This window comes from Agelaius phoeniceus, chromosome 4, assembly GCF_051311805.1.
Source record: "Agelaius phoeniceus isolate bAgePho1 chromosome 4, bAgePho1.hap1, whole genome shotgun sequence".
Lineage (NCBI taxonomy): Eukaryota > Metazoa > Chordata > Aves > Passeriformes > Icteridae > Agelaius > Agelaius phoeniceus.
The window spans coordinates 62,863,725-62,889,916 of NC_135268.1; the positions used below are offsets into that span (position 1 = coordinate 62,863,725).

Sequence of the window (26,192 nt, forward strand, 5' to 3'; positions counted from 1 at the left end):
CATCAATTCCATGAAGATATTAATGAAAGTTAATTGTCAAGTTCCTGCAAATGGCACTTCCTTCCAAATTATGAAGAGCTCAATAGCAAATACCTGACTTGATGTGACAGCCTTTTTGATGCGAGTAAATCCTTTCATACAAAAGAAGTGTTCTCATAAATAGTTCTGTCTTTTGACAGTTAATTTTCTGCATAGTTGGAGATTTAATACAAATGGGTTATTCAGGTTAGGTCTGAATCATGACAGAATAATTGCTTTTGTGAATAACAACGGGTCTATAAAGTTGGCATTGTTACTTATCTTTAACCAGGACTTATTTCTGGCTGCAGTAGTGTTTCCCTGCTACTTGGTGACCAGGAAAGGACTCAGCTGAATTGCTTCCTATTACACTGTTCCTTTTAAATTGAAAACCTGTTGCTATTTCCTCTCTGTGTGTGTACAGACAAAAGTCTTAATTCTGCCATGTAGGTATTCTGTGACAGTACAGTTTTATATGGTCTGTGACTGCTCAAAAAGATTGAAAGAGTGTACAAAGTAAATGAAGTCTGCAGTGCAGGATCAGCCAGTAATCCAGAGGAAGAGCTTGTATCATGCTCTTCTTACACCTTCATGTATGTATGGTGAAGAAGTGTCTGGGTTTTGCATCCCTTATTTTAGAATACCAACTTAGCTTTTTGGAGAACAGGATTTAAAATATTTCCACTTGTTATAAGAAGATTGCAATGAGATGTAAAAATAGGAAAAACAGTAAAATCCTAAGGATCTTAAACCTGCAATTCACCTGTCACCTGAATTTGTGCAAATGTTAGTTTCATCAGGATGTTAATCAAATGAATATATTTTCTTTTTTTTTTCTAAAGTGTGGTGATTCACACAGAAGCCATATACTTAACAACACATCATTCAAATAAATTTTTATATAGTAAAAAGCAGATAATGCAGAAAACCTTTGATTATTAGACTTTGCTATGAAAATACATTACTTCATATTCTATACCTATATATATGTGTGTGTATATATGTTCCATTTTATCTTTTTAATGTGAATACAAATTTCCCAAATAAAAAATTGGAGGGGATAGAGGGTAGTTTTAAACACGTGAACTCTACTGTTCAATTCAGCATACTTGAAAAAGAGTTTTCTGTTAAAAGCTGTGGAAAGGTTTGATTGAAATTTGAGCCTTTGCTGACCTCTGCTGGGGAGAGAATTCTTTGCAGTTTTACAGAGATGTTTGTGCAGTGCATCTGTGGAAAAATTATTTCTGAATTCTGAAGGATAAAACCACCATAACTCTTTCCCCTTATATAATGTAAAATGATTCCAGGAAATGATTCTCATCACGTGCTGTTAGATCATTGTTGGCAACAATGCTCCTGCTCTGCTGTGCAGTGAGATATTGGATAAAAGAGAGAGGAGGGAGCAACTTCTTGTTTCTGGCTGCAAGGCTGTCAGCATTTTGGTGAGGGAAGAAAAGTGCTCATGCTCATTAATGAGAATGGAGTTTTAGCAACTGGGATGAAGCTGTCGCTTCTGGTATTACCCTTGGAATCACATCTGTACAGGCACACTGAGCCACCATCTCATCACCACTATCTGCACCTCTCTGGACATCCTGCCTGGCCTGTTTCTCTCAAGGGAGATCAGGCTGATCCTTCCTCCAAAATTCACACTAATATTACTTTGCCTGTCAATCAAGCCTGAAACACAAGAAACATCTCCTTTATCTGAACCAGAAAATGCCCATTGAAGCTTCTCTTAAAGTTCAGCTTTTTGAGTTTTTGCAACTAAAACTGCATCAATTCTCAGCTCTGAAGTGATGATTAAATAGGCCTTTGATTACATCAAATTACATTGATAGGCCTATCAATGGTCATCACATGCCCATTGTAAAATCATGTATATTGTTTCTTCTGGTATGATCCAAGAAAATCAAACTTAGAGACCACGCTTTAATAGTTGTACAATTTTATATTGTTTCATGGATTGGTGTGCTGCAACTAACAGAAGTACTTCTGAAATATAAAAAGGAACATTCAATTACAAATATTTGAGAAGCCTCAAACTGACTGATGATTGGTGTGTGTGTTTCTGTGAGTATCCAAGCCTTCTTGTCCAAGAAGTGAAAATTTTGTTCTGTCTTTCAGGATATTCACATTGTACAGCAAATCTTTGCCACTAGACTTGGCTTGTCGTGTCTGGGATGTGTTCTGCCGTGATGGAGAAGAGTTCTTGTTCCGTACAGCGTTGGGAATACTCAAACTTTTTGAAGATATTTTGACCAAAATGGACTTCATTCATATAGCTCAGTTTTTAACAAAGCTACCAGAGGACTTGCCTTCAGAAGAATTCTTCGCATCTATTGCTGCCATTCAGATGCAAAGTAGAAACAAAAAATGGGCTCAGGTAAAGAGGATGTCAGTCTTTGTTAACTGATGAATTTACTTTACTCATGAAAATGGGGTTTGGCAACATCTGGAAGAATGTTTCAGCAGAGCTAGTGCTCGATTTTATGGGTACGTAGGACTGTGTAGCTCACTCCATGCTCTTAGCATACATTGAGATGAGTGGATTCCCTCAGTTTAATCTCCTCTGGAAAGGGAGAGCTCAGCCAACATTCAAAATTGAAATATTGAGTGAAATTTATGAAGTAAAAAGTCAGACAACTTTGAAATTTTTTTAATTACAAAGGCTGCTAGCAACATTACAACTTGATACTTAAAAGCAGATATCCACTCTTTGGGAGAAGTTGTCACATGCTATCATACAATCATTTTAATCTTCTTGAAGAGCTCTACTCTGCCTAATTTGGGCTCTGCAGAAGTGATTGCATTTCTGACTTCTTTATTGGGATTTAGCATGTGATTTCAGAAATTGTTTCATCGATGTAATTTTAACTAAATTTCAGTTTAAAGAAAAAAAAGATGTGTCATCTGAATTTGGAAATCATTAAATGCCTGTAGCAGCCATTCATGTTGGAGAGTGGAAACACACCCTTTTTTTTTTTTCTATGTTCAAAGCAGCAATACAGCCCACTTTGTAAGTCATTCCATAACAGAGCTCTGCCTATTTTATCCAACTGCTTTTTTGCAGAGAAAATGAAAGGTGGTGTTAACTGTAGGGGTTGGGGCAATTCCGCTGCAACTGGGTGTTTCTGGTTCTCTCCTGGGGTAGCAGTGCCTGTAGATGCTGGGGATTGCCACTTTTCTCTTCAAGATGAACATTTTAACCTTCACAGCAGGAGTGGCTCCACAGGTTGTTCAGTTGTCTCACCTTCCTTGAACATGTCATGTGTGCATGAGGATTGCATTCCAAATAAATTGCCAGCCTGCTGCTGTTTCCCTCATGGGGAAGGAGAGATAAGGGTGCTATTCTGCCAGGAACCCTAAATGGGGCTTCAAAAGTGTGTGTTGGGGGAGATGGAGTTTAAACCTTTGTTAAATTTGTTTCTAATCCACCATGTCACAAGGACTTACGGGAGAGCTCTCTTGTCAGGGGAGAAGTTTTCTAAATTTAATTACATTAAATAGTTAGTGTTGCTCAGACATAATTAGAAACTCTTCAGAATGAATTACTATTTCTTTAATCTAATGCTTTTCTTCTCTCTCCTCTCCTGCAATGTCTAGATACTGGCTGCTCTGCAGAAAGATAACCGGGAGATGGAAAAAGGAAGTCCTTCACTGAAGCGTTAACGTTGGGTTCGCCACCAGTGACTCCCAGGAAAAGAGCTAAAGTGGCAAAAGTATTGATTACTGTTTGACATGTATGAGCCTGCAAATCAAAGTGTTAGTTCAGAGTTACATTTAGTAGTAGAATAGCCTTAAGGAGGAGAGAAGAAAATCGAGGAGGAGGAGTGAAAAAAAAAAGAAGAAAGGAAATTAGGGGATAAACCCCTTATAAACTAATCCTAGGCTTAGCCTTAAACTTTTAGTGGTATGCGCATATACTGTGGAGAGCATTACACATTCTGTACTTCTGATGAGGGCAGTGAATCAAAATAACATCAAGGGTTTGGGGGTTTTCTAATTTTTTTTTCTTAGATGTTTTAAAAGACTGGACATTCAGCAATGTTGGTTGCTTTGACAGCTGTTCCCGTTCCATTCTTAGGCAGGATATATTCCCAATACCTGTAACAGTAGCTGGATCTGGATTTTAGATAACTGGTGCTTGAATTCTAAATGGTGTAAGGACCATTTCTTTAGAAATGCTTCTGATTTTATAGGATGTGGGTCCCATTTACCAAAGAAATCATGTAGACATAGAACTACATTCCTTTCTTTAATAAGAAAAAGTTAAGTAGAAAATAAGCTTGGAAGAGAAGTCAAACTAGCAGTGCAAAACTAATTATTCTTTAAGATGCCTTGGAAATTTATTTTCCAATCTGGATGCATATGGAGGAAATAACGTTCATCAGACTAGATTCTAAACTCACCAAGAGGGTTCTGGTATTAAGGTGGCATAATTTCCCAATTGTGCTTTCTTTCCTCTGTTGAAAGCCAAGGTCACATACCACTAAATGCATGTTTCCATGCATGTGTCCTTCTCCTGGGGTACTGCTGTTTCACAATGTTCTTCACAACCATCTGCTTACTGTGTGCCATGTGTCCAGTCATGGAGATAGAACTGGACTTAGCAGATAAACTGAGAAAGGGTTAAAAGCAATTTTGATAGCTGCTTTAAACCAAGCTTTGCTCACTGGCAGAACTAAAGAGGAAAGGTTGTAGGGGAGCTGTTAATATTTGCCAGTGTTGCTGCTGAAAAGCAAAGGTTTTGTGGAATCTCCTGAAGCTGCTGCCACAGTGGGAACGTTATGTGGAGCAGATCCACAAGTGACAGGTGAAAGAAGTTTATTGGGAAACATGCCAGGCATCATCAGGATAAGTACAAGCTGTCATTTCTGAGCATTCCATCTGACCTCTGATACATGAGGCAAGTTACAGCAGCCATTACATAAACTCCTCATAGATTGTAGATCCTCTCTGCATTCAGGTGAATGTAGAAGGGCAAATCATGAGTGCCTCTGATTTACAAGAATGTTTATTGCATAGTGTGTAGTGTAAAACCTATTTTATGCTAATGGTGATCATTGAAAAGGGAAAGGTAACTGAAGCAATATTTGTGTTAACTGTGAACAGGCATTACTAAATCCTCCAGCTGTATGGTCAGCAGTTTCCCAGTACTCTTCAGCTGCTTTATGCTGATTACTTTGGCATTGTCTGAATAAAACCAAGAAGAATAGTTGCACACTGCTCAACTCAACATACAGTGTAAAGGACTGTGGGACATAATCAAAACACTGTCCTTTGGTACAGACATTATTTCTATGAGGGATAATTTGACTGTAATATTAAGAAGAGTGAGAACAAGATTCCCTGGTAAGTGAGGACTCATAATCACTTAGAAAGATGTGTAATGCAAATGCAGCCTGCAAGTCCGATACCTCATTGACCTCTTCTCCTGTCCACTTTGTGTAGCTGGTGTAATGGATGTGGTTTTTGTTGATCATCTTAATTCCACCACAAGACATCACCTCGGTCATCACTTACTGAAAATAGACATTAAGATGTGATAGCAAACGTGTTAATTCACTCAGAATTTGTACAGAATTTGTCCTCCAATGACTGGTACTTGTATGCTCCATTGCTTTGAAGTGCAATAGAAAGCAGGAAGGTCAGTAAGTGTTTTTTAATATCACTTTTTCTATTCCTACAACAAATCTGCCTTTCCATGAAGAATACGAGAGGCCTACCATCCAAAACATTTGCACTATGCTTTTAAACGGTTTATGGAACACAGAGATCACTTTTTCCTCAATATACATGTTTAGGTGGTACTTTAACTGGCTTTGTGATTTAAGTCTTCATTGCAACTACATTTGTATTTTCTTTTAAAGCGAGTCTACAAGTGTGGCTCATTTGTTTGGTTAAAAAAGCATTTTTTAGCTACTAGGTATCTTGGCAGCCATCACAGCCTGTTCTTTTTCTCTTCTCAATAAGATGTTGAATGTAACAGTGACAGTGGGCATAGTTGTGGGGAAAAGGCCTGCTGCAACACTTGTGCACTGTTTGTTACTTGCAAATGTAATTACTTTGTTTTGTGATTTGATCTGTTCTTAGAAGTTGTATATATTTTCTAAATGATTTCTTTGTGTATATAAGGTATGTTCTTTAATGAAGAAACAGCAATGCAATAAGGAGCTTTGCACAGTTTATTTTCAAACAAAATACATGTGAAAAAAAATCACCTGCCTAAACATGCAATTATTTCAACTTCTCAATTACTTGATTTGAAGGTCATGCTTGAATTTTGATAAAAACAGAGCTGAGTAGTAATGGCATAGAATTTGTTGCCACTGAGCTTTTCAAGTTTCTTGCAGTATACCAAATCTCTTAATCAGCTAATACAGAAATCTTCTCTAAGAAATTCAGGGAATTGCATTAAAAAATTGACAATTTTATTGTTCAGGTACTTGAAAGTATCTGTAACAATGTTGCATGAGATTTTCTTTCATGCAGAAAATGTCCCCATCAAGCAAACTTTCTTTTCTTCATGGGTGTAAAGAAAAATGAATCTGCTGCAATACATGAGAAGTACGACTGTATATGCAGCAGATCAGAGAAGCCAGAAAACTCCAGCCAGCTTTGGGATTCTTTACAATCTGCACTTTATAATAAAGCAGTTTTGCAACTTCGATCTGCAGTCAATCAGTAATATTATTTCATTTAGTAAACAATTCATTTGGGGAAAAAAGGTACCTTGTAACAGCTTATTTTTGAATGTTTTAAAACAAGAATGATATATAGAGAAGTGTTGTACATCTCCTGTACATCATGTTTAAATTGGGTTATGTAGTTACCACATTTGTTTTGTTTAGATATGTGTATCAAACTGGAACTTTTTTCAACTGTAAATATATGGTTTTGTTAAATAAAGTCATGTAAAGTTATCTTAATCAACTGTTGTCAGTGTAATTCAGATACTAAAAATTCCAGTACTAGTCTTTTTCTTCACAGGTGGCTTTAACAATTTTTGTCTGTTCAAAAGAGGACTTTGGGCTATTTGTTAATTGAAGGTAGAGGACTTTTTGCTGATGCTTTGAAGTTCTCATGTTGAAATACCTGTTAAATACCCTGTGACATTTAGAAAATCTGATACTTACTATGCCTATGGTTTTATCCCTTTTCATACATCTTTCTCTGGACAAGGCCTGAGGTCTGATACATGTATTATGAAAAATAGTTTTAAATAAATCTTTGTGTATTTTCAGAGTTCAGGAATGCTTAAATACCTTATCCTGGCTTGGTTTCAAAAGAAGAAATCTTAGTTTTTTGCAGGTTTCATAATCACAAAGCATTTTTTGTGCTCAAGTTAAGTCAGTGTTGTTTTACTTCTGACATAGGCATAACTTCAGAACTTCCTGTTGCTGAAATGAAGAGTTTGAAGGATCAAATAAAAGAGGGGAGAGAAGGCAGTACCTGTGCAACAAGGGTATGTGCAGAACACGGGCAAAGCCTTGGCTGCCATGGATCTGGTTGTTCCAGCAAGCAGCTGTCCCACCTCCTTCCACTGAAGTATCTCCTGATGTGCAGAATTGGAATGTGACATCAGATTTCTTCTCTCTTAACACCGATTTGATACTGAAAGAGATTTACATTGTATCTGTTACAGGAGTTGCACACATTTGTTCAAAACTAGATTTACTTTGTTTTCCCAAATAATAATTCCAAGTTTCTTCAGCCATGCTCAGCAAGGAAGGAGGAATTTGCTTTCTGGCTTTTCATCTGAACTCCCCTACAAGCAGGGGTCAGCCCAGCATAGTGACATTTCTGCATTTCCAGCTGCTGACTCAGCAGCTCTACAGTATTTCTCCTCGAAATCCTGCAGTGGTATCTCAGTTCCAAGCACCCACGTTTCTGCTGCAGTTCCAGGTTGTTTCTCCACAGGCTTTTGGGTTGTTTGGCCAGCTTTCTTTTGGTCAGGATTTAGCTCTCTTCTGTCACGTTTCCACGCCCATTAGTTTAGCCTTTTCACCTTGGCTTTCAGCTTCCATTGGCTCCAGTTTTTCCATGAAGTGGCTGAGAATATGGACTGAGTTCAATAAGTTCTTTCTGAGTTTCAGGATTTCATCCCAGACAGTCGAGCTCTTCCTTCACGTGCTCTCAGTGCATGGAGCGCTGAGCAGTTCTCTCCGAGCAGTCACGGTGGTTCCACAGTTTGGATTTCACATCTCAGCCTGATGTTTTCTGTGTGGGCCGAGAGGAATAGAACTAAAAGAAGAATCTCTTTATTTCTTTAATCCTCATCTGCTCGGGAAGAGGTGCTTCCGTTTGGGATGTCACACTGACAATGGCACTGACACTGACAATGGCACACTGGCAATGACAGTGACACTGACAATGACACACTGACACTGGCAATGGCAATGACAGTGACAGTGACACTGACAATGACACACTGGCAATGGCAATGACAGTGACACTGACAATGACACACTGACACTGGCAATGACTGACACTGACACTGACGAGGCTCCTCCCGCCGGGCCCGGCCCGGCCCCGCTTCCCCCGTTGCCGGGCACCCGCGAGGCCCCGCCCCCTGCTCGTGCGCGGCCCCGCCCCCTGGCGGGCGGCCCCTGCGCGGCAGCTCCGCTCGGGGCGGCTCCTCCCATTGGCCGCGGGAAGGGCAGACGGGCCCGGCTCGGCCAATCGGAGCCGCCGCCTCGCGCTGACACCCCCCGCGCCCGCTAGCCACGGCCCCATTGGCCGGCGCTGGCCGAGGCCCCGCCCTCCCAGCGCGCTGCCATTGGCGGCGCGGGCGGCGGGGGCGCGGCCGCGCGCGCGCGCGGGCGGGGTAAGATGGCGGAACTGGGGAAGAAGTACTGCGTGTACTGCCTGGCCGAGGTGAGCCCGCTGCGCTTCCGCTGCACCGAGTGCGCCGACATCGAGCTCTGCCCCGAGTGCTTCTCGGCGGGCGCCGAGATCGGCCCGCACCGCCGATGGCACGGCTACCAGCTGGTGGACGGCGGCCGCTTCACCCTCTGGGGCGCCGAGGCCGAGGGCGGCTGGAGCAGCCGCGAGGAGCAGCTGCTGCTGGACGCCATCGAGCAGTTCGGCTTCGGCAACTGGGTAAGGGCCGAGGGACAGGGGCGGGGGCGGGGGCGATCCTCCTGCTGGGACCGGCGGCCCTGACAGCAGCCCCGGGGCGCGTCCTGCGCTGCGGAGCCCGGGCTGCCCCTCGCTCCCCGCGGGCTCCCCGCCGCTCCCAGGAGCGCACCCGCAGCTCGGAGCTGTCGCCGCTCCAAGCTCTGCGTTTGCCTCCCGCCAGCCCGTCCGTGTCACAGACCTGGCACCTGCCTCTGAGCCGTGCTCGGCCTCTGCCTCCGTGTGTCCCGGCTGGGGCTGGCTGCTCGCCTTCAGCAGCACTGCACAGCCAGACCTGGGCTTAAATGCAGCCGTGGGAAAGCGTCTCAGAGTCACAGAGTGGGCCAGGTCGGAAAGGACTCCACTGGGTCATCCCGGAGCACATTGCACAGAATTGCATCCAGATTGTTCTTGGCTGTTTCCAGTGAAGGAGACCCCACAGCCTCTCTGGGCAGTGTGTCCTAGTGCTCAGTCACCTGCACAGTGAAGAAGTTCTTTCTCACGTACATGTGGGACTTGCTGTGCATCTGTTTCTGCTTGTTACCTCTTGTCCTTTTGCATGGCACCACAGAGCAGAGCCTGGTCCGTCTGACACCTCCCTTCAGATACTGATGGATTTGGTGATGTCCCCTTTCAGCTGTCCCTTCTTGAGGCTGAACAAGCCCAAGTCCCTCAGCCTGTCCTTGTAAGAGATGCTCCAGTCCCTCGGTCATCCTCATTGCCCTCTGCTGGACCATTTGATTCATTTCTGATTTACTTGATTTGTTGTTACTTATGTTTTGCTTCATTAAATATAAGGACTTTTTCAAAACCTTAAAGTGTACAACTGTTGCAGCTTGCTTAGTTCTTAAATAACTAGAAAAGAACAAAAGTTGTTACTCTTTCAGTAAATACTGTTTATTTCCATGTTTCTCCTCAGCAATGTGATATAAACAAGCAAAACCCGTGGGGTACAGTGCTATTGGTGTTGTCTTGGGGCTTGGAAAGCTTCCTGGTTATGGTGAGCTGGCTTTGTGGGAGTCACTGTGAGGTGCTGTTTTCATGGCTTACCTGCCCCCATGCACTGTAAATGCTCATCCAGAGCTGAAATCACAGATCTGATAGAAATGGGGCCGGTATTGCTAGAGAAGTTTAGGTACTGGGAGTTGACTTTTGAGGAGCAAGGAGAAAGTCATGCCCTTTCTGAGTGCTCATTATGCTGGAGAAGTAACGGGAATCATTTCATCACTCCTCCGTTTCTTCTCTTTAGGAGGACATGGCCGCTCACGTGGGCGCGTCCCGAACGCCGCAGGAGGTGATGGAGCACTACGTGAGCATGTACATCCACGGCAACCTGGGCAAGGCCTGCATCCCTGACACCATTCCCAACAGGGTGACGGACCACACGTGTCCCAGCGGCGGCCCGCTGTCCCCCAGCCTGACGACGCCGCTGCCGCCACTGGACATCTCGGTGGCCGAGCAGCAGCAGCTGGGCTACATGCCCCTGCGCGACGACTACGAGATCGAGTACGACCAGGACGCCGAGACGCTCATCAGCGGCCTCTCGGTCAACTACGACGACGACGACGTGGAGATTGAGCTGAAGAGGGCTCACGTGGACATGTACGTGAGGAAGCTCAAGGAGAGGCAGCGGCGCAAGAACATCGCGCGAGATTATAACTTGGTACCGGCCTTCCTAGGGAAGGACAAAAAGGACAAGGAGAAAACTCCCAAACGGAAGATCACAAAGGAAGAGAAGGAGTTGAGGTTGAAACTGAGGCCTTTGTACCAGTTCATGTCTTGTAAGGAGTTTGAAGACTTCTTTGAGAACATGCACAAGGAGAGGATACTTCGAGCGAAGATTCGGGAGCTGCAGCGGTACCGGCGGAACGGGATCACCAAAATGGAGGAGTCGGCAGAGTACGAGGCGGCCCGGCACAAACGGGAAAAGAGGAAGGAGAACAAGAACATAGCTAGTTCCAAGAGAGGGAAGGAAGAGGGTAAAGAAGGTGAATTTGCTGCCATTGAAAACCTGCCTGGCTTTGAACTCTTGTCGGACAGGGAAAAGGTGCTCTGCAGCTCTCTGAACTTGAGTCCTGCACGTTACGTGACTGTAAAAACTATCATCATTAAAGACCATCTCCAAAAAAGACAAGGAATTCCTTCAAAGAGTCGCCTTCCCAGTTACTTAGATAAGGTACTGAAGAAAAGGATTTTAAACTTTCTGACAGAAAGTGGTTGGATATCCAGGGATGCTTCATGAAATTCAGCTGATCTCAAAAAACACAGCGGAGGCCCATTACAGCCTCAAGGACCTCGTTATTTTTTCCTTCCCTCCCCAAAGATACAGAAACCATGTCGCTTAAAAACACAAAAGAGCAAATACATAAACCTCCACAGTCATCCTGATCCATGGTGGTTTAAATAGACTTTTGCTTTGGATCATGGAAAATACTTAATTGTGAAACTTCTACATTGGATTTCACTGCTTTTGGTACATTCTTAGAACAGATTTTTTCATGTGAACTTACTCAAGTCCGGTAGTCCCAGAGTAGTTGCTTTAGTCCGTACTATTGGATAAATGAATATCAGCGTAATCCTTGCTTTTCTTTGAAGGTAGGAGATAGTTTCATTCACTGGAAACTTTCTTCACCCTTTGTTTTGTTTTTTTTTTTGGCATAATGCTGGCAGCAAAGTGAAGCTTACAGAAGTCCTGTGCTCAGGAGCAGGTGAGCAGGGACTTTGGTGAGCAGTGCTAAGCTTTTGGAACATTGTCCTTCGTGACTACAGCCGAGGCGTGGGGACGCCGGGATGAGAGTTCAGGAGTACAGCAGGGCTGAGCTGTGGCAGGGAGTGGAAGGAAGGGAGGAAATGGGGTAGCTGAGATGCCTCCAGGGACCTGTGCTGTGGAGGGGGGTTCTTGAAGAGCTCCCAGCTGATCCGGGCATTGTTTTGAGCTGAGTTTCCTGAAACAGACCCCTCTGAAGAGTTGACGTTTCCTGCTTGGTACTGGAGTGTCAGGAATCCCCAGCAGCTGTGGTGCTCTGCTCCAGAGGAGGGCTCAGCTACAGCAAGGTACCTGATTTGGGCCAGAAATGGCATTTGGGAGAGTAGGCAGTGAGGTGTTTGGCAGAAGTTGAGAGCCTCAGGCAGCAAAATCACTGTTTTTTCCTTACTGGGGGAGTCTGCCTATCCTCCTTTGGGATCTTAACTGCTGAGCTCATGGAGGCTGAGGAGGTGTAGCTGCCTCCTGAATTTCGTTGGGAAGTCAGGGAAAGGGAGCAAGATTCTCAAATAGGTTCTGATGGCTGAGATTGGTCTTTAAAAACAAAAATAACAATTGATGCAGATTTGGTCAAAATGCACATAGCATTCCCAAATTTGGTTAACGAGCCCCTGCAGGCTGAGTTGCACATACCTTGAATGTACCAGCCCAGGCCCATTGAATCTGAGTTTACTGACAGGAAGAAGGGCAGTGCACCTTGGGAGGGATCTCTCCAGTTCTGGCAGCTGCTGCCTGGAGTGCTGCTGGAGCCAGCACCAGCTGGGATGTAGCACAGTGGGAAACACAAATGCCCAGCCCACAGCAGTGTTCTAGTAAGATCTGTTGATTAAGGGAAAGAAGTTGAAGGAGAATTAGAAAAAATTTTTTCTGCCCATTTCATCCTTCAATTCCCTGCTGGTATTTAACCAAATGAATAAAAACAGTGGTTGCCACGTGGAAGATGGAACAGTTACTTGTGCCTAAGCCTCTCTGCTGGTCGTGTCTGGAGCAGGAAGCTGTGGCTGGAGGCAGGCTGGGCAGGTCTGGAGTGCAGGTGTACCAAACTTGGAACCTGACTGGCTTCAAGGCCAGGCCTGGAAATGTCATCTTGCTTTGATGCTTTGGGCTGTAGTCAGTGAGGATACCACAAAATCTTAAAACAGTATTAATTCTGCAGTTTGGCAGGGTATTCTGATCAGAACTGGGTTTCATTTAATACATCCAGCATTACCAAACTAGTGTTACCAGTGAGTTTAGAATAAAAGGGGTACAATTACAAAGCCAGCATTTCTAAGGAAAAAAAACCAAAACTCTAGTGCCTTTTTCTTTTGAGCTTATGTTATGTCCCTTCAAAAAAGGTAAGGGCTATGTCCTCTGGGATGTAATACTTTGTTTGGCTTATCTGTAAGTGGTTTGTTGTGGCATACTCGAGACAAAACTGTCTCTTCTTGGCAGCAGTGGAGCTAACTGCAGTGTGCTGAGTAGCTTTAATAACCACTTCCACCCTATTTGCATGTACAAGCAGCACACAAGTTCATTAGGTATAAACCCTTGGTTATTTTCTCTGTCCTGCTCCTGTGGGAAGGAAGCTCAGTCTTTCTTTCCAGCATTCTAGTTATGCAATTTGGTTCTTCTTGTAACTTGGTTATTTAACTGCCATAACATGCTGTTTTGAAGCCTCAATTCTGCATGTAGCTGGGAGTTTGAGAGATTTGTTTTGGTTTTGGTTCTTCTGGGGTTTTTTCCCTCAAATCTGTGATTTTCATATTTCTACACTGTTTTGGCACATCTAAGTTAAACTGAAGCAATAGCATAAAGCCCATCTGAACAATAACTTAGGAAAAAATCTAGGCACCAATGAGTCATTTAAATGTTGAAGTGAATTCTGCTTTTACACTTTGTAGCTTCTTAATTCCTCAACCCCTCCAAAATGTTTCTTTGGTGCTAGATGTAACTTATTGAACATCAAAATGAATGTAAAATAAAAGTATTTTTAATGTATGCAATATGGATATCAATATTTATTTTGTACTTGCAAGCTAACTCAAGGTGGTAAATGTTTGCTTTAGCAAATATTAGTCCCTTGGAACAGGCTTCCCTAGAAGCAATGTCTCATTTTCAGCTATGCTTTTAATTTTAAAGGTGACTTGCACTAGAGGATGCTGCTGTTCCATATTTCACATGGAACTGATTTAGTCTAAGCATTCCTTTGTTATGAGCTGCTGGTTTTCTGTTTGATTGCTTATAAATTGAGATGCAGTTAATGTTAATCCAGCAATTTACTACAGCTATGCTGCTTCTCTTCTGTGGTGAAGGGGCTGGGATGGCAAAGAGCTCTTTCAGCTTGTATTTTGTGTTGATCTGGAAGTGCTTCCTGTACTGTACAAATAATCCAGCCTTCATGTTGCTAATGACAAGGTGTTTTATATGCTTAATGCTTTTCTAATTAAAGTTATTACTAATGATAGTATCTGTCTTAACACCATTGATGTAAGCCTATGGAGAAGCAACACTCTCTAAGCTGTTGAAAATCCTGATTTTGTGCCCTGGGTGGGGACTGTGCTGTGTGTCCCATCCCAGGGCTGTGCTGGAGGCAGCCTCCATCTCCCTCCCTGTGCACTGCCCAGTGCTGGGCTCGGATGCTGCAGGGCTCTGGCTCCAGCCCCTCGTGCCCCTGCTCCTGGCAGGCCCAGCAGGCAGTGAGAGCAGGGTTTGTGGGTTTGCACCAGCCTGTGACCATGAACTGCCTGGGAAGTCTCCCAAACTAAGCTCTGCCCTTATTCTCTTGCTCCCCACTGCATTCGATTCCTTTGCAACTGGAACGGGCTTCATGAACCTTCTGGTTTACTCTTCCCACAATGGTTTTGCCTGTGCCCCAGGCACTCCTAAGTGATGGCACACTCAATGCTGTGAGGCAAGATACCCCATGAGCATGTTCAGCTCATCAGCTTCTTTCTTCCTTAGAGGGAACGTTGCCTTCATTTGAAGTTTACATTTGTAGCTGTGCCAGACACACAAACGCCTGTGCTGAAATCACACAAAGCCTCACTGATGTTTGCACACAGCATTTTACTAATTTTTGCATTGTGAATTGGTAAATAAACTTGTATTAAAGTTTCTTTCAATGATTGATTTAACAATAATGTAGGAAAATTGATTAAATCTTTGCACTAACAATTGGTGCTGCCTTGCAGCTAAATGTGATGGGTGGAAATGCAGTGTAGGAGATAGCTAGTACTGGTGCTAGCTTTGGTGGGTGTTTAAATTTCAGAACTTCCTTCCTTTCTTCAGTGCTCCTTCCTGGGCTATGGCAAGGGCACAGGTTGGTGGAGCTCTGCACAGACTGACCCACTCCAGCCAAAGCCTTTCTGAGGGCAGGGGAAGCACTTAAATGAGAGACTCAGTCACCAGCTTCAAAGATGAGCCTGTGTTGAACATGAACAGGAGCTTGTGTTTGAGAACACCCCTAACGAATTGATGCAGTCCAAAATGACTGTGTGAAGCACTGGGGAGCTCATTAACAAAATCTTCATCTGCTAGGCAACAATGTGTCCCTTTGTTTTAACTCTATTACAAAAACTGCTATCCTAAGGACATGGTTATTACATTTAGTTTAGATCCAGAGGGACTGGGAGGAGACAGAACACATGACAGTTCTTTATATAAAATGGAACCTGGTCCCTTTTTGCTACCAGCTGTGAGAACAGGTCCCAGTCAAAGTGCAACAACACAATTTCTTCAATCCTACTGCACACAACTACAGCGTGCTCTTAAACCCAGAGGGAGGAAAGATACTTCCAAATTCAACTTTAGTATATGGAATTCCCTTTCCCCCCCTCTTATTTTTAAACTTGATCTTTGCATTTTTCCCCTGTACTTGATAAGTTAAAAAATTTAACATTGTAGTTGTCTTCACACATCAGATAATTACTCTCCTTCCTCTGCCCAGTAAAAGCATTCTTTTGTAGAGTTGAGAAGGAATGAATCCTTAAATATGATTGACATGACTAACCTCCAAACAGTTTTATACACTTAGGCTGTTCCTGGTTAACTGCTTAATTCCCATGAAGAAAACAACACTAGGAAAAATGTCTTAAGGAATGACTAATCACTTCTCACTAGGAGTAGGTCCAGTGTTCAGTAAGCTCTTGGCAACTCCATCTGAACCACAAAAAATGTAATCAATATTTAAGGTAAGAAGCTCCTTAATCCACAATAACCAGAAACATGGTAAAAAATTCAGAAGTACTTACTTTTTACAGGACCTAATAACTTCCCTAAGTTTGAAGATCCTGTCCCTGTGTGTTAACAGTGTGGGCTTTCAGAATACAAGAGGACAGATCCTTTGCAAGTTGTGTAATTTGCCAGGTTCCACCCACTCCTATGCAGGTGACCAGACAAATGTTGTTCAGGTAATCATGTGCTGTATTTTATGCTGATTCTGCAGGATTGGGAGCAGCAGGTGGAGTCAGACATGGCAAGAGCTGCATAGAGAAAAGTTCTGGTGCAATCTAATATCCAAGCTGAGTAAATGTAAGAAATAAAGAAAATGAAACTAGGTTCACACTTTGGTTTGAGCCACTTACATGCAATTATTTATATAAGTCTAAAAGGAATCATATACCAAACTCTGAGCAATTCATTTCTTTGGGTGTTCTGGCTCTCATCAGGATTGTAACTACAGTTTGCATAACAAACTGACTGCAAAGCTGAAAGTTACAAGACTATAAAAATTATTTAAACCAATTTATACAACATTAAATTAAAAATCCAGAGATAGGATAAATTCTATTGGTTCTCCAATGCCATACAAGTATTAGATGGTTTTCCTGATTCAATGTTAGTACAGGACAAAAGGGTTGAACAATTACAAAAGATATCTAATCTCCATTGCCATTTATTTACAGTTCAGAATTCACACAGGTTTCAGCTTCAGTTTTTGAGAGATTATTTCTGAATAGACAAAACAGGGCATTTATCACATCAGTGTGTAAAAGCTGATGGGTGCTTGCAGAAGGCAGGTTATTTGTACTACATCACTTCTGCAAGGTGAGATTCTACAAAACCAAAGGAAGTGTCTGAACCACTATCTGCATTTTCAATCCACACAGTGATAAACTCAAAATTGCACCATTCTTGTGAGCGTTTCATTCTTTTCAATTTAATTCACCATCTCAGGAGCAATAGTTGTATAAAACATTATCTAATCTAAAGCATTAGGGGGCTTAATGGCTCTCTTCACACTAAAGAAGAGCTCATGGAGCAGTGATGTCGAAGGCCACTAAGCAGGAGAATTTCATCGGTTACTTCATTTTCACTGGGAAACCTCAACCAACTCATGTAACCCTCTCAGGGAGCAGAGGAACGAGGGAAGCACGGTGTGAGAGAAAAACCATCCAGCTGTTTAATAGTCGTAGGGCACCGGAGAGCCGCCGCGGGAGCCGCTAGGCGTCCTTGACCACTCCCACCAGGGCGGGCCGCAGCGTGCGGCCGTGCAGCTTGTAGCCGATCTTGGAGACCAGCGCGATGGTGCCGGGCTCCTGCCCCTCGGCGGCCGTGTGGAACAGCGCCTCGTGCTCGTACGGATCGAACTTGGCCCCCACAGGGTTCAGTCTGAGCAGGCCATGCTTTTTAAACACCTTCTGAATCTGCATTTCTGTCATGACAAGACCTTCGTACAAGCTCTTCAAGTGAGGGTTTTCGTCTTTGATTTCTTCTTTTGGGACGCTTTCTGTTGCTTTCTCCAAAATGTCTGCAACTTCTAGTAAGTCCTTGCAGAAGCTCTGGATCCCTGAAAATGGATAAAGGAGGAGAGAATGGGATTAGTCCACTGAGGGAAACAAGTGTTAAAATCCCCCAACCTCACAACCCCAAAAGCTACAGCAATAATCTGCACTCTCAGACTTTTAAGAATATATGAGAGACTGTAATCATTTGGGGTAAAATATCCTTTCCACTTTTGGATGACAATAAAGAACTATTAGAGATACCTTGAAATCCACACCATCTCCTCTACTTCTATGGAAAACAAAAAAAAAGTGATTTTAACTCAAATGAGTTAAAGTTAGGCTGATGCCATAAAAATAACAGAATTCTTACCAAAGTTACCAAAACCTTCAGATGGCTTCAAGTAATTTCCTCATGTCTCTCTCATCACCTAACGTTCAAAGCATTATGTTGCCTTATTCCTACTTTTCTACCTTTTAATCTGATGTCATAAAAAGATTTGCAGAAGACAAGCATGTAATCAGACTCATGAGGATTTCAGGAGATGAACAAGGATTCTTCCTTGAATGAAAAGAACTTGCACCTCTCCCTCCCTCTACAAACCTCTTTTACAGAATCAGCAGCTGTGCCTTGCAAATACTGAGCAATTTCCAAATTAATCACAGTCCTTGTCCTGAGGCCCACACTAAGAGAATCTGGACTAATCTCACTTAAGGCATTAGCAATCAAGAAAAAACTAAAACAGTTCAATAAATTAACACATTTCTGCATAGAGGTAAGCAAAGGACAAACAGCACTGGGTTTCAGTTTGGGTTTTGGTTTGGTTCTTTTTCAAGCTGGATTCAGCTTTTTAATTCTAGCTCACATTTTGGATGGGTTTTTTTTTTTTCCTTACCAAGAAGTGATATGACCATTACCAGAGGCCACATCTTTGGTTTAAACAAAAAAACCCCACAACTGCAGAAGCACCTTACAAGATCTGTGGGGATCAGCTGGTTCTCAGGAAAGGGTCTCTCTACAACTGCTCAGCTCTGTAGAGACTCAAGCTCTTTACAGAACAGTGACTAACAACGTCCAAGTAGTTCCAACAATCTGAAAAAAAACTGTCATGGTTTTAAAGTAGAAACTAGAGCTGTGATTGGGGCTGAACTGTACCAAATATAGACAAATCAGCTTCTAGTTATCTGCATCAACCCAAATAACCAAACTCTTCAGAAGGTGGTTTGGTTCGTTTTTTTATTGCATACATGATATTTGCAAATATCTGTGACTGCAACTCAGAATTTATGCAAGTCTCAGAAAGGAATTTCTCTTTTTTCAACAGAACAAGCAGCCATGCACAAGCAACAAAACTTACAGATTATATGTAATCTAGTTTTCAAAATAAACTAATTTCCATTGTAGCACCTCTGAGCTCAGACATGACTCCAAGTCCTTTGCAGTAGTAGAACATTAGTCAAACAATGCTTGTTGCAAATCAACCTCAGGATGAAGCACTCAAACATCCATGAAAAAGAATGCAAGAGTACTATGTACTTTTCTTACAGTACACATTAACTGGAGGCCCTGTATTCAGAAATGAGAACTTGGGTACTGAGAATTAAACTACAGCTGTGTCTGGTGTGTGGTGAAAAAGAGCAGCTCCTTTTTCAAACATCAGGATAAAACAGCACTCTGCTGCTGCAGCATTTGCACACAACTTCTGTTTTACAGATTTGTGTTGGAAATGTCAGAAAGCTAAATCAGATGCTGCTAGCCTGGCTCTTGAAGGAAGATGTGCTTCTAGCACTCCTCACAGCCAGTGATTGTACATTTCTACCACTGAAAAGAATCCATTCATTCAGAGGCATTACTTCTATTTGAAAGGTTTTATCTTCAACAGAACAGTTATTCAACTGTAATAGGCTAAAAAAACCCACAAAAATATCCCAAAATCAAAAAAGGACCAAATTCAAAACAAACACTAAAAACAGAAAACAACAAAAATACTCAACCAACCCAAAAAAACCCCAAAAAACCAACCAACCCAACCCCACAAAAGTCCCCAAACAACCAAACATCCCCCTCAAAAAAACAACAAAAAACCGCAAACAAACAAACAAAACCAAAAACCCAAAACAAACAAAACAAAACAAAACAAACAAACAAAACCACCACCAAAAAACCCAAAACCAACCAGAAACTCAAACCAGAAGGCAAACCAATATTCTATGCTCCTGGTAAGATCTGAGACCAAAATACATGAGAAAGGCAAACTTCAGGCTGCAAAAATTTACTAAAAAATCTACAAATGCAGTACACATTGTAGGAAACCAGATACCAAATTTAGAGAAAGTGCCAGCTGTTGACTTCAGCAGTTTAAATCTTGCCCTTGGCTGGGGAGATGGTCACAATTCTGATGCAAACTGAGGAACTGTTCAAACCTCTCTGCCTCAAAAGCATTATTTAAGCAGTAGTCAGAATCATTGTCAGAACTTGTCAATACTGCAAGGTCAGTCAGCTTCATTTTTCCAGGTTTTGCATTTCCTGGGCCTCACTGAGTGAACACCAGGAGCCTCCACTGACCGTATAACTTTGCCTCTTCCACCAGTTTCTGGCTTCTTTGCCTCACATTTTCTGCATCTGCCAAGGCACGCTTGTACTTCTCCTAAAGAAGAAAAACAAGTAACAGAAGTTACTCCTCCTAGTCAGGCAGCTGACAACAATCCAGCATATGCAGTATAAAACAGCATTTGAAACAGCTTCATACCCTAAATCCACCATTTAGGGTAATCTGAAAGAACATGTCAATTATCACCCCATCCCTCCTAGCAAGACTAAAGTTTGCTTCACTTCAGAAGGACAGAAATGAGGGAAAGGAAATTAGATAGTTTTCCAAACTCTTAGTATTTGCCAACAGATTAGCTGGAAAAAAAATTTCCCTCTACAGATATATAAAGTTCTATGAACCCAGTATTTCTGCTTTTTCTGCTGTGTGCTCCCAGAAATCCTTCATCAGTCACAAGGAACACTGACAATACAGCAAATCAGATTCAACCCAGGCATGCCTTCCAAGCCATCTCTTCCTTCTGCATAAACACCACAGGGTACCTTCAGTTTTCTCAGCCTTTACAAACTGAAGCCTAACTCCTCTGTTGTTTAGGTCAGGTTTTGGTCTATTCCTAGAAATATGGCCATTTACCAGCAGATGCACTATGGTGTGAAATACAATAAAATTAATAAAATAAAAATTCACACTGAGTGCTTTACCAGCTAACCCTGAATGGCTTCCACCCTGAATATCCTTGAGCTTTGTATGCCAGTAAAGAATCTCAAAACAGATTAAAAATAGTCAACAAGCTGCCTGAAGAGCTGCATTAAGCAACCAACAGCAAACCAAGACATGAAATGACATCTCAAATTTTTCCTGTAGAGCTTTGGGAAGGGCAACAGAAAGCAAACTCAGTCCACATATGATCCACAGGTGCTGGTTCTACAGAAGGTTCTGGGCTACCTATTGAAGCCTCAAATGTCAGAAAGACATTTTATATAAAGCACTCGTTAATATTTTAGCTTAATGCCCACCTCCCCGGGCATCCTTCAGCTGCTGCAGTTGTGCACAGGAGAGAATACACGAGGCCACAGAAGAAGGGATGTGACACTTCAGCCTCGAGTCTGAAGGGCTCTCCAACAGAAAAGGTTTGAAACTCCCTAACTACAGCTTAAGTACACTATTGTACAAAAGCTAAGCACCATTAACTCTGACCTTTGGAAAGTCAGCAGCTGTTTCCATGAAGTCTACTGTTAACACACACAAATGCACACACCAGAGACACATTCACACCCTTCCATGGCTCCCAGAAATTACTTCTCCACTGAGCTAAACCTGTGTGAAAACCAGTAACAAGTTTTCTGGCAGGAAAAGGTCCAACTCCATCCAGAAACTGGGAAAAAATTAACCAAGATCTTAATTTTTGACCAGGGATGTGTAGTATATGGTAGAGATAATTAATGTTATATATGTGTATAAAATATTGTAGAATCTAAGATATTTCTGTGACCACCCTGGCTGGGAGCAGAGTCTTATGTTTATTCAATTAGTTCCCGGACAACACTGAGATAATATCAAGTCTGTTAACTATGAAAGAAATCTTCCTGGGCCATGATTGATTGTTTCCATGGAATGTCTGAACCACTCATCCTTCTGGACCCCTGGACCTACCTTTGTCTATTCCTGCACATGTATGGACCCAGTTCCACATGTGAAGAGACACAAAGAAACCTTCGGTCATCCCTGCCTCAGGCAGAATAAACTGTATATAAGCTGGCTGCTTGAAGCACTCAGGGTGAACCACTGGGGAAACGCTGGCACTTTGTCAGTCGCTGGCACTTTGTCAGTCGGATCCTGGTTCACCCAGCACCGAAACCCGGGTTCAACACTGCCCGAGGCTGTGGTGGGTTTTTTTTTCGAAATTCTATTTTTTGTTATCGATCTAGTAAGTCTTTGTTAAATTTTTATTACTAATTTGGCTGCTGATTTGATCATTTATAACAGATGCATCCCAGGTCTTGTAGGACATGTACTCTTAAGTTTAAAGAAATTATCAAATTGTGGATTTTACACAACTAAATAGAAGTCACATAACCATATCCAGACTGTGCACTGAGAATCCACAGCGCAGGCTCTTGGGCACACAGCTTGCAACATGTGCAACCTAATAACCCAGGGGCACTTACAGTAACTTCTTTTAGTTGTTCTTCCAGTTTGGCCTTTTCTTCAGCTAGCAGTTTTTCAGCAGAGCTGGGTTCCACCTTCTGCTCATTTTGGCTCTGACTGTGGTCCTCTTCCAAGTTCTGGCCAGTATTTTTCTGTTGGGTTGCTGCACAAAGCAGTCGTGGAGATGTTCTAAGATAAGAAGATGGACATTACTATTCTAATGCTTATTTTGTAAGATATCAGCATTTTCTAGACATAAAAGACACTTTGACACATAACATCCACAAAATTCCCACATCAAAGCATGAATTAATACAATTCTAAGCCTGTGAATACTGGGTGCAGAACCCTCCCTCAGAAGCAGCATTTAAACTGTAGCAGTAAGTAACTGCTGCAAGATACCAGCTTGTAAGCGTCCACTACACTCAGTTTATAGTCACAGAACTTCACAGAGCTTCAAAGGGGAGCACGCGTTTTCAGCCCTGCGCTCTATGAAGAAACAAATTCCGTGATGCAATCGCCGGCAAGAGTCTCCCAGAAAAGCCAGGCGCAGAGCCGGGCCCGGCCGCTGTGCAGCGGCACCCCCGGGCCCGCCTGTCCCCACCGTGCAGCGGCACCCCCGGGCCTCCCGTCCCCGCCGTGCAGCGGCACCCCCGGGCCTCCCGTCCCCGCCGTGCAGCGGCACCCCCGGGCCTCCCGTCCCCGCCGTGCAGCGGCACCCCCGGGCCCGCCTGTCCCCCTTGTGCAGCGGCACCCCCGGGCCCGCCTGTCCCCGCTGTGCAGCGGCACCCCCGGGCCCACCCGCACACACAATGGCTCCTCATCGCCCCGCGGCGTTCCCGAGGCTGAGCGAGCCGAGCCATCCAAGGACGAGGCTGCGGGACCAGCGCCGCCCTCACACAAGGGCTCTATCCCCGCCCGCCGCATGGGCACTCCGGGCCTGGAGCCTCCTGGCTCCCCGCAGTGCCGGGCCGAGCCGGGCCCGCTCTCCCGGAGAAGAGCAAGGGAGAGCAGCGAAGAGCGGCAGGGGATGGGGGCGGCCCCAGCCCGGCCCGGCCTGGCTGTCGGACAGGGTTCTTCAGGGGTTGGGACCCCAGCGCGGCGGGACCGCGCCTCGCTCTCCTGCCGGTGCGGCGGTGAGCGCTGTCCCAGCCCGAGTGCCCGGTGTCGGACGAGCGGCGCGGCACGGCGCGGCCCCCTCACCTCAGCGCGACGCTCAATAGCGGGAGGCGCGGGCGCAGCGCTCCCCGCACGCACTGGGCCACGGCCGCCATGGCGCCTTCCTGTCCGCCGGCCGCCTCGGCCCGCCCCCCGCACCCCGCCAATCAGCGAGCGGGCGGGCCGGGAGTGACGCGGCCAAGAGCCAATCAGCGCGGCGGACGCGCCGCCCCAGGCCGAACATGCGGCTATTCCGGGGCGCGGCGGAGCGCCCAGAGGGGCTCGCGCGCCTCGCCCCACCGTGACGCGCGGTGGGCGGGACCGCGGGCGGGGCGCGGGCCGGCCGCCATTTTGTCTGGTGGGAGGGGGGAGTCGCTGATCTGTGGGGGCCGCTCGCGTGATCCACCTGTCCCAGCTGTGACTGGAAAAGTTTGAAGATTTTAGCTCATTTTAAGTGCTGGATAAGCTCGTTACCAATAACACCTTGTAGCACCCGTCAGTAATTTGCAAATCTCCACAGAGAGGTTTCGATCGACACACACTAGCTGTAACTGCTGTGTAAACTCTTGCTGGACAATAATTTCATTTAATGAAATCTTGAGCTTTCATTAAATAGGATAATGTTGCTAATCCCCTAGTTCGAGACTGGGCCACCTGCTTGTGCAAACTGTTTGTGCAAGTGTCCTGTGTAACTGGAGGCTGAGGGAGCCCTGCTCCGTGATGCTGGGATAGCTGAACTCGGGCAGTTCCTCAGTTGCTTTGTCAAAGGGGAGGGGGAAATAAATCAGGGTCACGTATTTATTGTACAGCTGTGAGGCTGAGTGCTAGGTTATGCACAGATGCCTGAATGCCAGCTGTTAGCCTGATTCCTGCACGTGTTTGTGCACTCTCCAAATGAAATCTGAAGGATAAAGATGCAAATTTAGTAGTTGTTATGTTTCAGTGAAAAATTAAACTTCATTCTGAAAGAAAAGGTGTAGAAGACATTTTTGGCTCACTGCATGAGGATCCCGTGGGACCTTGCTCAGTACAGTGGGACTTTGCCAGGATGCACCAAGTTTCCAACATGGCCTTTACTCAGCAGATTGCTTTGCCTGGCTTTCAATTCATCCTGCCTGTGCAGAAAGCAGGATAAATTGAACAGGTCAGTGGCCTCATACCATGACAGGTTTAGATCCCACTGAGGCTTATTTTGCCTGTGGTTGTTCTGTGACGTGACACTGGTACATCCTGTAACACAGCAAAGAGGAAGGTTGTGTGCCATGTCCTGTCCACATGGAGTGATGGTCAGTATCTGCTTTCCAGAAAGTTGATGAGCCACAAATTTCAACCTTTATCCTCAGAAATATTGAAAGAAATAATTGAGGAAGTTTTATCTTTCTCATCATTAAGATAATGATGAGAAAGAATCATAGAGAACAAGGAGAAAACAAAGAGCAGCTATTAAGGACGATATCTACTGAAAGCCATGAAGAAATGAGACAGAGAAGGCAATTGGATCTTTAGGTCTGATGTTTTTAAAATATTTCCTGAAAACATTATTCCTTACAAAACCTAGACAAGGAGTCTGTCTGTCTCATAGTTCTTGTGAGTTGTTTTCCCCCACATCTTTGGATGTAGATTCCTGTTTCTGCTTGTCTCCATTTCTTTGCTGCCCACCATCTTTGGAAGTTGTGCTTGATTAATGATTGATCACAAAATCACAGAATTGATAACAAAAGACTGAGAAGAACCCACTGCCAACATATCTCAATAACTGAGGATATACATTAGACTTTATATATCTGGAACAATATCCTGCTTGTATTAGAAGCCATTTACCCCAAATGACATTTCACTGGCCTTCTGCAAGTAACCTTTCAAGATAAGGAACAGTGAAAATTCATTTTGTTGTGAGTTGTGCAAGTTGAACAGCTGCCATGAAAAACCTGCAGCTGGCTTAGATGCTGATGGGTCAGGACCAAACAACATCTGCAGCTTCAGAAGAAGAACATGCAAGTTTACTGGAGCTTGTTTGCATCCTGGCTGATGTTGGCTGTAAGTACTGTCCCACTCAAGACTTTTTCATGGCTTGTTTTGACTCAGGCTATTGCAGGCTGTTCTGGGTTTATTGCAGAGTCAGCTCTGGAGTTGGGTGTTTTTATACTCAGCTCCTGAGTATTCAGCATCTGTTGCTGGGCCTGGTTGGCTGTCATAGTGTTCAGGAACAAGTACAGTTTTTTCTCATCCAGTCTTCTCCCTATCAAGCAATCTTTACTTGGTTTAAATATGAATTGAAGATAAATAATGCTTATTCTGAATTCTAAACAGTCAACCATCATCCCTGCATAGGCCATTCACTTAAGAGTTGGACTCATTGATTCTTGTGGGTCCCTTCCATCACAGAAGATTCTGTGAACCAGCTGCCACTTTTCAACTTGTGGTTTGAAAGTGATTCTAATCTCTAATTTCTCTGAGCTTGTGATAGAATGACATAGTCAGGATAGCATTCCCACTTCCACTAGTGATTAACTTTGTGGTCTTGGGCAGTTACTTAACCTCATTTCTACATTTCTACAACTACAATTAAGGGCAGTAATCTTTCAGGACCTTACAAGAAAGTTGTGTAGTGAGCACGAAGAAAAATCTGTGATATTTTGAAAATTCAGAATATCAACTGAATAAGTCTCTTTTTATTAATATTGCACTTGCAGTAAAAAATCCCCATAATACTTCAAGATGAACATTGCC

At 43.7% G+C, this 26,192-nt stretch overlaps 3 protein-coding genes across 6 annotated transcripts in view; 2 read left to right on the forward strand and 1 right to left on the reverse strand.

The window, feature by feature from the left end:
- TBC1D14 (TBC1 domain family member 14) overlaps positions 1–6,950 on the forward strand; it is a 64,661-nt gene extending 57,711 nt beyond the window's left edge. For all 3 annotated transcript variants that reach the window (XM_054633373.2, XM_077177743.1, XM_077177744.1), the window contains 2 exons: positions 2,146–2,404; positions 3,625–6,950. In XM_054633373.2, the coding sequence (XP_054489348.2) occupies positions 2,146–2,404; positions 3,625–3,690 (325 nt within the window). In that variant the 3' untranslated portion in view covers positions 3,691–6,950. The remainder of the gene's footprint in view (positions 1–2,145; positions 2,405–3,624) is intronic.
- A 1,876-nt stretch (positions 6,951–8,826) lies between these two features.
- TADA2B (transcriptional adaptor 2B) lies at positions 8,827–13,882 on the forward strand. Of its 2 annotated transcripts, none has more exons than XM_054633049.2 (2): positions 8,827–9,123; positions 10,388–13,882. In XM_054633049.2, the coding sequence occupies exons 1-2, from the start codon at positions 8,854–8,856 to the stop codon at positions 11,378–11,380; spliced, it is 1,263 nt and encodes a 420-aa protein (XP_054489024.1). In that variant the 5' UTR covers positions 8,827–8,853; the 3' UTR covers positions 11,381–13,882. The 2 variants fall into 2 exon arrangements, with proteins under 2 accessions (XP_054489024.1, XP_077033860.1); XM_077177745.1 differs by having other exon boundaries at positions 8,851–8,898.
- A 2,878-nt stretch (positions 13,883–16,760) lies between these two features.
- On the reverse strand, positions 16,761–23,664 carry GRPEL1 (GrpE like 1, mitochondrial). Its single transcript, XM_054633451.2, has 4 exons — positions 23,508–23,664; positions 22,325–22,493; positions 20,174–20,255; positions 16,761–17,672 (listed from the first exon to the last, which is right to left on the reverse strand). The coding sequence occupies exons 1-4, from the start codon at positions 23,576–23,578 to the stop codon at positions 17,326–17,328; spliced, it is 669 nt and encodes a 222-aa protein (XP_054489426.1). The 5' UTR covers positions 23,579–23,664; the 3' UTR covers positions 16,761–17,325.
- Positions 23,665–26,192: the final 2,528 nt, after the last annotated feature.

Bases quoted from the DNA above. Each gene is read 5' to 3' on its own strand.
- TADA2B (XM_054633049.2), top strand. From the start codon at position 8,854: ATGGCGGAACTGGGGAAGAAGTACTGCGTGTACTGCCTGGCCGAGGTG. The intron at 9,124-10,387 runs GTAAGGGCCGAG...TCTTCTCTTTAG, and splicing joins AGTTCGGCTTCGGCAACTGG to GAGGACATGGCCGCTCACGT.
- GRPEL1 (XM_054633451.2), bottom strand. From the start codon at position 23,578: ATGGCGGCCGTGGCCCAGTGCGTGCGGGGAGCGCTGCGCCCGCGCCTC. The intron at 22,494-23,507 runs GTGAGGGGGCCG...TTCTTATCTTAG, and splicing joins CTATTGAGCGTCGCGCTGAG to AACATCTCCACGACTGCTTT. The intron at 17,673-20,173 runs GTCAGTGGAGGC...ATCCATTTTCAG, and splicing joins GGAAGAGGCAAAGTTATACG to GGATCCAGAGCTTCTGCAAG.